The 12,804-nt window shown below is 36.1% G+C and overlaps 1 protein-coding gene across 6 annotated transcripts in view; it reads left to right on the forward strand.

The window, feature by feature from the left end:
* GOLGA4 (golgin A4) overlaps positions 1-12,804 on the forward strand; it is a 95,811-nt gene that overhangs the window by 33,491 nt on the left and 49,516 nt on the right. For 5 of the 6 annotated variants that reach the window (XM_037526365.2, XM_037526394.2, XM_037526385.2 and 2 more), the window contains 6 exons: positions 122-169; positions 2,567-2,623; positions 9,566-9,664; positions 10,005-10,134; positions 11,614-11,801; positions 12,089-12,172. In XM_037526365.2, the coding sequence (XP_037382262.1) occupies positions 122-169; positions 2,567-2,623; positions 9,566-9,664; positions 10,005-10,134; positions 11,614-11,801; positions 12,089-12,172 (606 nt within the window). The remainder of the gene's footprint in view (positions 1-121; positions 170-2,566; positions 2,624-9,565; positions 9,665-10,004; positions 10,135-11,613; positions 11,802-12,088; positions 12,173-12,804) is intronic. The other variant, XM_054693110.1, reaches the window with a different exon arrangement.

Here is a 12,804-nt window from a genome sequence, read left to right on the forward strand (position 1 = left end):
CTGCGCCACTGGGGAGGCCCCTTCTGATTTCTTTTGACTTTCATAATGAGATATTTTATCAGCATTTAGGAAATTATAATTATTTAGAAATAATTAATATTGGTGACTTTCTTTATTTTAGCTTGTTACAGCTTATCAGACTCTTCAGAGGGAGAAAAAAAAGTTACAGGTAAGTGATTTGTTGACTGATACTGATGTGTGTAATTTTAAATTAGAAAGGATCTTTGAGTAAGATAGTTACAATGCTCACTTTCAGTAATTCTTCATATGATTAAAATGTTTAACTTGTTTTACCATTATTGGAGATTTTGTTAAGTAATCCTAGAGATTTCACCTCTATTAGGATTGGGCTGGAATTTTAATCCCTGAAGTGTTGAAGGTATTTGGATTTAAGGCATGCTTGCTTCTTTTACGCCTATTTCCTAGTGTCTCATTCTGCAGGTTATATTTTTGCTTTAGCGGTAAAAAGACAACTTTCTAAACTTTCCTTTCTACATTTTTAAACCCACAGACATCTCTGTTCTTTATCCTTTTATCAGACTATAAACCCAAACATCCTTTCTTCTGTATTTTGAGATTAAGTATCTAAAGAGAAGAAGCTCTTACAGCCCTTCTGGGTCTCTGACCTTGGCTGCGCCATATCATCCTGTGGCCAGAGATGTCCCACCCAGTATCTCAGATGATTGTTCACGTGTCAGAGCTAAGGGGAAATATCCCTTTCATTTTCCACTTGTACCATAAGTTTGCTGTGTTATTTATCAAATAATAGTCTTATTTTTTATTATAAAAATTATTTTAAACAGTTTTAGTGTTTTGTCACATTTAAAGGCACTAATTACATAGCCAAAACTATTTGTAAAATGATTTGATGTTTTAGAAGTAAAAAATTTAAGAAGATTAATATGCCATAAATGTTAATCTTCACTAAGGTACAGTATTTAGTTTTCTGGCTTTGGTATGGAATATAATCAGTTCAGAATAGTGACCCTAGTTATATGTGTTGAATCAGTATTCTAATAACAAATGTGAAGATTAGATTGTTACAAATAGAGTTTTCAGTTTGATAATGTTTTCTTAAGCATGAGTTATATCAAAGTGGGGTGGATAAATTCTGGTTTACCCCATTGTCTTATTAATATTAATATTCTGTAAATTGGTTCTCAGTTTCTTGGTTCCTGTGAATTATCTATGGATTGTTATTTCTAGATGTATGTTAACTGCCACTAAGTGGCAGTAGAGAATTATGATTGCATAGTCCCAAATACAAAGAGCATTGGAGATAAAAGATAATATGTGCTCTTTTCTGCACATATATATATGACCATGTGTATGTGTCTAGAAGCCTCTTTATTAAATAGGCAAACATCCTTGCAATAGATGTAATAAAATTAAAATTTAAGTATTGCCAACACTATTATCAGTGCTACTTGTACTGGCTAAATAGCATTTAGTGAGCTCTTACTTATGTCAGGCATTATTGTGTATTTTAGTCCTTAAGCCACACCTGGGAGGAAGAAAGGCTTGCTTCTTCATTGTTGCACAGCTTGAAAGAGATAGGGAGGAGAGGTCGGGTGTACTTCTGGGCAGTTAAAACTATTGAGTGTGTGCATGTAAATAATGCATTACAGTGTTGCATTGTTCTCAGCATTGCATCTTCCTGCATTTAAAATTTTGACTTACTATTTGATTTTTGTTTTATACAACCCATTTACACTTCCCTGGCTCATAAGCAAACCATTTGCCTACCTGTTTTTACATTTTATGATTGTTTTATATATATATTTATTACATCATCCTTCATTTTTGTACAATGTATGATTTCCCATGAAATTCCCACCACCAATTCCTCGTGCACCATCTTATAGTCCCTTTTGCTCTTCCCACCCCTGTCCTGATCCCTCTCCCTCATTTTGTGATTGTTAATCCACAAACCGATGAGATTCCAGATTACCTCCATTCCTTTACCTTTATTTATTTATATTGTACAAGAATAAGCAGGAATATGCAGTTACTTTGTTTTCTCAACTAGTGAAAAGAAGCCTCTCCCTCCCCTGGTGAAAGAATGAGTAATTTCATCTTTCAGTAGAACTTTTAATTTCGGGATTTTTATGTATGGTTGCTACTTTTGCAATCTGTAGTTGTCTTTGCAAGTTTCTCCTGGACTTTATTTTTTCAAATGTAGAAAAGGGCTATTTTGTTTTTAACTCACAAAAATCTTTAAAACAGACTAATAATTGACATTATAGGCTACAGTGAGATAAATTGCATTTAAAATGTGATATAATTAAAAAAAATTTTTTTTAAATTAACATACAGTAGAACAAACTTTTATTTGCCCTTATGTGATTTGAATAGCCACTCTCATAGACAGGAAAAAGTTTGTAAACATCATGATTTAATACACTTTTAACATGGCCATGGCCTTCGTATTTTCATCCCTGCCCGTCATTCTTAGGTTATTTTTAGATATGCATCTGTAATGTAAAAATAATTATTTTTGACTTGCTTTGTATTACTGTGTCATACAGTTTTTTGAACCAACTTTTTTTTTTTTTTTTAATTAAAGGGTATATTAAGTCAGAGTCAGGATAAATCACTTCGGAGAATTGCAGAATTAAGAGAGGTAAGTAGCAGAGATTAGTAACAGTAATTAAATTTCTCTTATTTACCTGGACTTTTCTCCACACTGCAGTAGTTCCATATGTGCTTCAGTAACTAGGGTATTAACTAAATAGCTTAGTCTACAAGACCAGGAATCAATTCTTAGTTTTATTTATGCGGTTTTCCTGAAATATATGTTGTTGGTGGAATTAGTAAAATAATATTGTCTTACTTAGCAATATAACATCATATGTCTGTATGAACATTCATTGGCCACTTCCAAAGCTAAACTGTCCCTTCCATTAGGTATTTTGGGTTTTTTTTAAAAAAAAAATATTTATTTTTATTTATTTATGCATACAAGAACTGGGGTACAGGCCAGAGATGTGGGGGTCGTGAGTGTATTCACCAGAGACAGAGTGGGGAGCAGAACTGACAGATCTACTGAAATACACTGCTGAGGGAAGCAGCGGGTGAGACAGAAGTCTGCTGTGCCATGTGGGTTAGCTCCCTGGCCAGGGATCGAACTCCTCCTGCAGTGACTGGCAATAGCTTGATAGCGCTGCTTTAACCCCTGCGTCACCAGGGATGGATGCCCTGCAGGCTTTTTTTTTTATAACCAAAAATATTGATAAAGTAATGTTCACTGTAATTTGGGGGTGTTGGGTAAATTTTTACAGTGAAGTATTAGACTCCAGGCAAATATTTATCATTTGTAATTATGCTTTACTAGTGTCAGCTTCTATCCTGTCTTGAAAAAGAGGGAGAATATTGGCTTTTATTTATTGGTTGGAGAATAGCTTTTGTATCTCTACTATATCATTTATTGTTAACATTTAAAAATCTTTTAATTCCAAAATAAAACATGAATAGAAAATCATTCATGAAAAGGTATATATAGCTTATATGTATATGTTGAACATTATAATAACTACCACCAAGGTCAAGAAGTAGAATGATGCCAGTCACCACAAATACCCCTCCATGTTTTCCAACCTAATCAAAGCTTTCTTCCTTTATCCAGCAGTAACTACTGGCCTGATTTTTAATGTACCTCATTGTGTCTCTTTAAGGTATTATCACCTAAGTTTACTCCTCTAGACACTACAGTCTTGCCCATGCTAAAAAAATTGACATATCTCTTATGACTTTTTATTTATTTTATTTTTTTTTTTTAAATAATAAATTTTATTTTTATATTCCTCATACAATTGCAGCCCCCCCATTCTGATCCCAATCCCTCCCCTCCCGCCCCTCACCCCCAAAAAGTGTCTCTGGTTCATAGTTTTTTGTTGATTTTGATTTTCACTTTCTTATAGTTATTCATTTTCCTGGTCCCTTATTTAAGTTTTCTAGATTCCTGCTATGAGTGAGACCATCCGGTATTTTTCTTTTTCTTTTTGGCTTATTTCGCTGAGCATGATCCCTTCCAGCGCCATCCATGTTGCTGCAAATTGCATGTGTTTATCTTTTTTGAATGCTGAGTAATATTCCATGGTATATATGTACCACATCTTCTTGATCCAGTCATCGATTTTTGGGCATTTGGGTTGTTTCCAAAGCTTAGCTATTGTAGACAGTGCTGCTATAAACATAGGGGTGCAGGTGTTCTTTGGAATTGATGTTTCTGTGTCCTTTGGGTAAATACCTAGGAGTGGAATTGCTGGATCATATGGAAGCTCTATGTTTAGTAGGTCCAGAAATCTCCACACAGCTTTCCACAGTGGTTGGACCAGTTTGCACTCCCACCAACAGTGTAGAAGAGTTCCTTTTTCTCCACACCCTCGCCAACATTTGTTGTTGCTAGTTTTTTTAATATGTGCCATTCTCACTGGTGTAAGATGGTATCTCATGGTAGTTTTGATTTGCATTTCCCTGATGACATGTGATGTTGAACATTTTTTCATATGCCTGTTGGCCATTTGCATTTCCTCTTCAGAGAAGTTTCTTTTTAGCTCTTCTGCCCATTTTTTGACTGGATCTTATGACTTTTTAAATCTGCATGTTCCTGCATCTGTGTTTTCCTTGCTGTTCATCTGTTCATAAATCTGATGACAGCAATAGTTCTGTACAATTATTGTAGGTTATGTCACTGTTTAGCATATTAGATATTTTTTAATGAGTCACAAAATAAAGTAAAAAGGTAAGCAAAAATATTTCTAACAGATACCTTGTAATTTCCTTTGGCTACCCTTGAATCATATAACACGCAGATATATGTGATTATACTTTTGCAAATTATGAGGCTATCTAAGTAGATGGGGTTCTCTGATTTCCTTTTAAGGTCAGAAAATAGGGAATAAATGAAGACATTGTCTTCAGTCTGTGCATGGCATGTACTTTTTCCAGGCTTACCCAGATGCAATTTGTTATAAGCAATTGCTATTCTCAGTGCTAACTTCAGGGAGGGAGAGTTTATATTTTGTAGCTTGAAATCACTCTGACCATAATGGGTAACATAGAGTTGAGAGAAAAAACAGTGAAACAGTTAAAGGTATTTGATACTTTCTACTCACCAGAATTTCTTTTTTTTTTTTTTTTTAAATTTATTTATTTATGCATTCAAGAGCTGGGATACAGGCCAGAGTTGTGGGGGGTGAGAGGATTCACCAGAGACAGAGTAGGGAACAGAATAGGCAGACTGACTGAAATACACTGCTGAGGGTGTTACAGGGCAACCCCGCTCTACAACGGGTTGCCTGACTGTGGGTCCTCAACCTCACGCTTAAAAGGGACTTACACTGCAGACACACACAAAAGCTTAACAAAAAGTTTATTTACAAGGGAAGGGGAATGAGGAAATGTACAGCTCAGGGAGAAAAGAGGGATATAAAGTCTTCAATGCATCCTACCCGTTCCACTGACCTGGAATCCCGATGGCACGCTGAGAGCTGGTGAAGAGCCAAGAGCCATGAAGCCAAGGGAGCCCCAAGACCCTCGTATCTGGTTTTATACCAAAGCTGGCTGCTTAATTCCACCCTCAGGTCCCAGCAACCCTCCCTTTGGTGATGATGGGATTTGTCATTTCCAGTGTCTTGATGGCTTTGGTCATTTAGAAATTAGCTCAGGACATCCTTTCCCTCTAACAAGGGGAGCAGTGGGCGAGACAGGAGAAGTCTGCTTCGCTCTGTGGTTTCTCCCTGGCCGTCCGGGGATCGAACTTGTGCTGCAGAGGCTGCGGATTGCTTCATAGTGCGGTGCTTAACCCCTTGCACCACAAGGGAGGCTCAGAATTTTTCTTTAAGAAATTATTTTTCTTAAAAAAATTAGATCTTGCAGTACTTAAACATAAAAATGTTGAGTCCAAGGTTTGCCAAAATTTGAAAGCAGTGTAAATGACCAGCAATAGCATAATTATTGAATTAGTTGTTATATTCAGTAATATTACAGAATTATTTATCATTATTGTGTTAAAAAGTTCAATTGCATTATACTCTAGTATCTTGTGACTTAAGGGGCTAGTTTAAGCAGTTAACTGGAGGGATCTTTATTAATTACATAAATGGCAGAAAAAATAAGTTGACAATATTTTCTAAATCATTATTGATTTAAACTTAAACCAAAAATACAGTTTATTTTGATTTTTAAAAGAGTTTTCTTTATGGGCTTACATTTACCAAAATAGTTTTGATGATTGCTGTTGATGTATAACCTGTCAGATAATAGTAAATCTTGAACTTTTTTTAAACTCTGTGTAACATGCAGTAAGATACTGAATTTTAGGATAAGACTTATTTTGGCTAAGTGTTGCATCATTGGGCAACACTGCAATGGTAAAGAAAAGAAACTGAGTCATGGAGCAGACTGTAGGATGTAGGATGCTGCTCAAGAGCAAGATTTTGGCCTTTTTATTGACAGAGAATTGTGGGTCAAACTAAACACTGGATTTTGGGCTGTAGGAAGGTTGAGTCCAATGATGTACACCCCACTCCTACCCATGGCTCCAATCTAATTAGCAAGGTGGTCCATGATCAGTCCCTGGGGCACAAAGCATATCGGTCACCGGCCCCCAGAGTGTTCCCGGTCATGCCTCAGGATGTATACCCATTGCCCCAGGGCAATCGGGTGTCCTGTTCTTGTCTAACTTGAAAGAAGCCTTGTAGGCTACACCCACAGGAAAGGGTAGCACTTTGTGTTTTTTGGTTTTTTTTTGGGGGGGGGTGAAAGGGTTTGATTAAATTACTGAGTGCTAAAAAAGATAGGAATGGTGATAGAACTTGAAATGACCTCTTAGGAGTGGTTGAAAAGTTGGGGATATTTTATATGGGAAGACCAAGGAACTTTGTTCCTTATTCAGTAAATATTTATTGTGTCAAGCTACTAGATATGTAAATTATGATGGCATTATGTACCTATATGCTTACATATAGAATTAGAATGGTCGATAAGACAAAATTCTTGGCTGAATGGTGCTTATTTTATTATTGATGAAGACATACATACATACATGTACACTACACCATCATTTAGTAAACAGTTCTAGTAAAAAAAAAAATAAAGTAAGCACAAATGGATGAAAATTGAGTAAGATTAGAGAGAGTGGTCAGAATTTAGCTGCTCTTTGAAGAATGGATTATAGGGGTGTAAGAATGCATGTGGAAGCCAGTTAGAAGATTCTTACAGCAATGGTAAGACTGGTAATAGTAATGGTAGGGATAGAAGGGTTGAGAAATGGTCGTATTTGCTACCTATGGAAGGTAGTGCCAATGCGATATGCTAATAATTGGAAATGGGATCAATACAGTTGACCTCTGTGTTTGACTGGACTGACAGTGAATGCTGTTGTCACTTGCTGAGAAGGGGAATAGTGGGAGAAGACTAAGTTGTTGGAAGAAAAATTTGATTTTTGTCTAGCTTCAGAATTAGGAAGTGATATTTCATAGAAGAAGGATTAGATTTATTCTTAGTGATCCTAGGGGTTTAATGACAAGCATTTTTTTAAAAAAAGGGAGCGGTGACCCTAGCTACTAGGATCCAGTTCTGGAGCTGTTGAGGTCTCCATTATGGAGGTGTTGGCAAGCCAGCCTGTGGGTGTGGTTGGGAGATAAGTATACAAATCTCAAGTGGCTTTATAATTCTAATCTATGTTGTTTATGGAGTGCTTATTGATAAAATAAAATTGTTAAGTAGGGAAAGGAAAAGAAGGCCTGATTAAAAGATGCTGCCATTGTATCCAAGGACTGCTTCTCTAGATGAGATGATAACATTCAATACCTGAAAATCATGTATAACTTGAGTTTTTTGGTTTTTTTTTTAGATTGATTGATTGATTGATTGATTGATTTATACATACAAGCACTGGGTACAGTCAGAAGCACAGGAGGGTGAGAGAATTCACCAGAGCCACGGTGGGGATCAGAGCAGGCAGAAGGGCCGAAGTACACTGCTGAGGGGAGCAGCGGGCGGCAGGAGAGGTCTGCGCGCCATGTGGGACCCTCCTCCGGTGGCCGGGGAGCAGCCAGGGATCGAACCGGCACTGCAGAGGCTGCGGGCAGCTTCGCAACCCAGCGCTCAACCGCTGAGCCACTGGGGAGGCCCTATAACTAGAGTTTTTTTGAACCATTAGGGATGCCATTGTAACAGAGTGTAGGATGGTAGGATATAGGAAATTATTTAGAAGAAATAAATTTTAAAGGATCTCATTGTTTTTAAGGAGATGTACAACTGCTCCAGACTAAAGAATTGGCCTGTCCAAAATCATGGAGGACTTTGTAATCAGATTCTTTTATTGCTATTATTTCACAAGAAATTTTCTTTAATAACAAAAAAGTTAAGAAGGACATAGTCTTAGAATAAAGTACATTTGTTTAAAACATGTAAGAAAATCAGATTTAGGAAAAATCCTTCTCTTTCTTATTTTAGCATGGATGGGTGAAAACTTCATTCTGGGCATTTCTTGGTCCAAAGACCAGCATTTGGAGACCACAGTTATGGGAGGATGTCAAACTAGGAGTCTTTATTGAGAGGAGTAGCGTAATGTGCTTAGAGACCTTGGATCATGGTGGGTGTGGAGGAAAAGAGGACAGTTAGTGCCTCAGTGTATTGAGAGTTTGTAAATTTGAAACAATAAAATAAGTGGGTATTGTTTATAAGTCCTTGAAAATATTTGAGGGAAATTTTCTAGCCAATGTGTGAGGCATAGATTCAATCAGAGGAAGACTTGCGGTAAGGATTCTCTCTGGGAATGCTATTAAGGACAATTAATCATCAAAAATTATAGAGATCTGGACTATGATTATATATGTGGAAGAAGACTAGGACTTTCACATTGTAGGGAAAGTAAAAAGTTTTTTGATCACTTATGCAAAGGTCAACAAAGATAAGTAAGATGTGACTTTGAGTGTTTTGGGTGTAGGAATTAGAAAAATAGAAATCCTAGAAAAATAAAGGATTTTGATGAAATATTTAATATGTTCCAGATGTTAATCTCTAGCATTCTGTGGGAGCAAGTGTAAGGGAGAAGCACTGGGGACACAGAACTGAACCCAGAGCAATAGATGCCAATAGAGAAAACTCTAAGAGACAAGAATGGAGTCCTGAACCCACAAAAAGCAGTTACCTCAAATAAGGAGGTAATTATTGGTGATGCTCTAGCGGAGAGGTAAAGATTGTTGGATTTAGTTCAGAAAACTCATTAATAAACTAAAGGAATTTAAGTAACTTCAGAAACTTGAAATTTTACTTATCTTAATTTTTAAGTTCACTTCACATTATCAATCTGCAGTCATTACAGCTACAAAGATATGCCTTTTCTTCTTCATCTTCATATTCTTTATGGAACAGAATTATTTATTGGTATAAATAATAATATTTTAAAGGTTAATTATTCTCTAATTATTTTTGCTGATACCTTATCCTAAGAGAAATGCAAATATGGGTTGAACATGTTTCTAAACTTTGAAAATTTCAAGTTTATATTTGTATTTTATAGTGAAAATTACCTATAAATTCTTATATGTTTTAGGAGCTCCAAATGGACCAGCAAGCAAAGAAACATCTCCAAGAGGAGTTTGATGCATCTTTAGAGGAAAAAGATCAGTATATCAGCGTTCTCCAGACTCAGGTAAAAGATTTAAAGTAAAAGTGTGGAAATTTTGGACAAAGAAAAATGAAGTGTTTTTGATGAGATAGGTCTCAGATGTTGAGAAAAGTGGCCTGTGTTTAAAACTTCTTGCTTTCCTCAAAATTTTAAGAAAAATTTTTTAATTTATTGTGTCTTTTGGCTAATTATGATATTAAAAACAGTACATAGAAAAATCAACAGCAGTGGAAGTAAACTTTTTGTTTCTTTTTTTCTGTCAGTATAACAGAAAAAGATATCATGTATTTTCCCTTTGTTTTAAAGAAAGTACTACTGTCATAATTTCTAAAAAGTTTTTCTAAAGAAGCAAATTTTTTTTTAGGTTTCTCTGCTGAAACAACGGTTACGAAATGGTCCAGTGAATGTTGATTTCGCCACACCACTCCCTCAGATGGACCCAGAGGGTGAAGACTTCTCTAAAGAGAACACAGAGAATGATGTAGAGCCAGTCGGTAAGCTGCATCTTTTCAAAAGGTTAATTCAGAAACTAGAGTAGGATGTCAAGAGATTCCAGGTCATGAGCTAATGGATGTGAGCTGAGATAGAAGTAAAATGCCCTTGATCCTAACATTTCTAGAAAGTTGCAAGAATTTTTAGTTCCTTGTTTGGTATTTTTTGTTATTTAGGGGAAAGTAACTAAGTACTTGGTGTAAAATTCAAAAGTCTATGAGTAGCACCGTGTTTTATTGTAATTTAAATTTATTATTATTTTTCAATTTTATATATTTTTTACATAATTTTTCATTTTTGCACAATGTGTGCATTTTCATCTTGGTTATAGACCCCATATAATTCCCACCCCCCTAAATTCATTTATATTATCCTATCCTCTTGATAACAATAGCTGGATTTCACATAAATAGGTCGGTTCTGCTCAAGACTAATATATATACTATTTGTAATTGTTTGGGTATTTTAGTTTTTAAATAATATTGATTATATATTTCTACATCCAGAGGTACCTGTATTTGAACTAGTACTTGCTTTTTAACTGGAAGAGACAGTTACATTTTGTTTTAAAATTCAATAATAGGCCTACCTACTCTTTAAGTTTCGAGTTATATGTTCATTGGAAGGAATACTACATAACAATATTTCTGTCAAAAATATATGCACAGGGCCTCCCCGGTGGCGCAGCGGTTGAGCGCTGGGTTGCGAAGCTGCACGCGGCCTTTGCGGCGCCGGTTTGATTCCCGGCTGCTCCCCGGCCACCAGAGGAGGGTCCCACATGGCGCGCAGACCTCTCCTGCTGCCCGCTGCTCCCCTCAGCAGTGTACTTCGGTCCTTCTGCCTGCTCTGCTCCCTGCTCTGGCTCTGGTGAATTCTCTCACCCTCCCGCACTTCTGACATGCCGTGCATGTATACATGACGTGCATGTATAAACCAACCAACCAAACAAATAAATAAATAAATAAGACATGCCTCTAGAAAAATTAAAAAAAAAAAAATATATGCACATATGCAACTGTGCTCCCTATATATCTTAGGTGTGTAGATGGATGTACCAGGTAGGCTTGTGTAAGTATACTCTATATACTTCCACAGGAGAAAATCACCTAAGGAGACACTGGAAGGCATTACCTTGTAAGCCTTGACTGTGCTTTATTAATCCTTTTGGGATATTTTTCAATAACAAAAGATTGTCATCAAACTGTCTTCTCAGGAAGGTGGATTTAGTTAATGTTAGTTAACTACTGAGTGTTGTGTGCCGGAACCAAAGATGTGAACACACTACTAAGCCTTTCAGATAAAGTTCTAACAAATAGTAAGAGAGGAAGTTTCTGGGGTCTCTCTCTCATGTTGGTCTGACTCCAATACAACAGAATGTTGGGATAAGAATATACTGCTGTGTTTCTAGAAGAATAACTATTCCTAGGTACCCTTACATTCCTTACTGACTGCCCCTATTTATGCTACTTTATTGTTAATAGTGGGAGATGGAACTTCTGTTAAAACACTGGAAACACTTCAGCAAAGAGTTAAGCGTCAAGAGAATCTACTGCAGCGTTGTAAGGAAACAATTAAGTCGCATAAGGAACAATGTGCTCTATTAACCAGTGAAAAAGAGGCACTACAGGAACAACTAGATGAAAGACTTCAGGAACTAGAAAAGATGAAGGTAAAAGAGCAAATGAATTGGTTTGATGTAGCCCTGTACAGCTAGATCCACAGGTCCCAGCGTGACCTTCGCCTCCTCTGAAAAGCCTTTCCCCTTCCTCTGTACAGAGCCTGCAGAGGGCACCTAAGTGTCCTGGGCTTCATAGCATTTCCCCTTCTTTCATCACATCTTGTGTCCTTTTCTCCTAGTAGACTATGATATGTATTCAAATTAGATAAAATGTTTAGAGTTCTCATATAAGGAGAAGCTTTATTAGAGATGGAAATGAATTTTTAAAATTTTTTTAGGAGCTTCATATGGCTGAGAAGACTAAACTTATCACTCAGTTGCGTGATGCAAAGAACTTAATTGAACAGCTTGAACAAGATAAGGTAAAACCACAAAACTTATAATACTAAAATTTGCCAGGGACCCCCAAAACCTAACTTTTAGAAGCAGTTGGAAGCATTCAGCTTTCTGCTTTCCAAAGTTATTGCAGTTGCTTCCAACGAAATATCTTTTTGTTTTAGTTTCTAGATTTATATAACTATTAGCTTTAGTTTTGTATCATGTGAAGCTGATTCTCTGTGATTTCTGTATTCCAGTCAGTGTTTTGATTTATATCTTAGAATAACTGTTGGAAAGGAAATCTGTTCATAATATATAACATTTCAGAGAAAAATTAAATTATGTACAGTTAAGGCATTACTAAATGTGAATGATATCAGTATTGTCTTTCAAATATAATGGAAACTGATTAGTCTTTTAGATAAATTGCTAAAAAGTAGATAAGTGGTACTAGCATAAATAGACAGGTTTGCAAATGAATTTTAGAATGTATAGATGAGATTGGCAGTTTTGAGTTAGAGCAGCAGCTGTAACTGTAGTAGCAACAACAACTGAAAAATTCATGGGTAGTTTTGATCTAAGTCAAATTAGTAATATATTAATGTACTGCTTCACAGCTATAGTATTTTAGTGATCATATAATTAACATGTCAGTGCTGTTCTATTGAAATGTATT

Source organism: Talpa occidentalis, unplaced genomic scaffold (genome assembly GCF_014898055.3).
Source record: "Talpa occidentalis isolate TD23 unplaced genomic scaffold, MPIMG_talOcc4v2.1 talOcc4.10, whole genome shotgun sequence".
Lineage (NCBI taxonomy): Eukaryota > Metazoa > Chordata > Mammalia > Eulipotyphla > Talpidae > Talpa > Talpa occidentalis.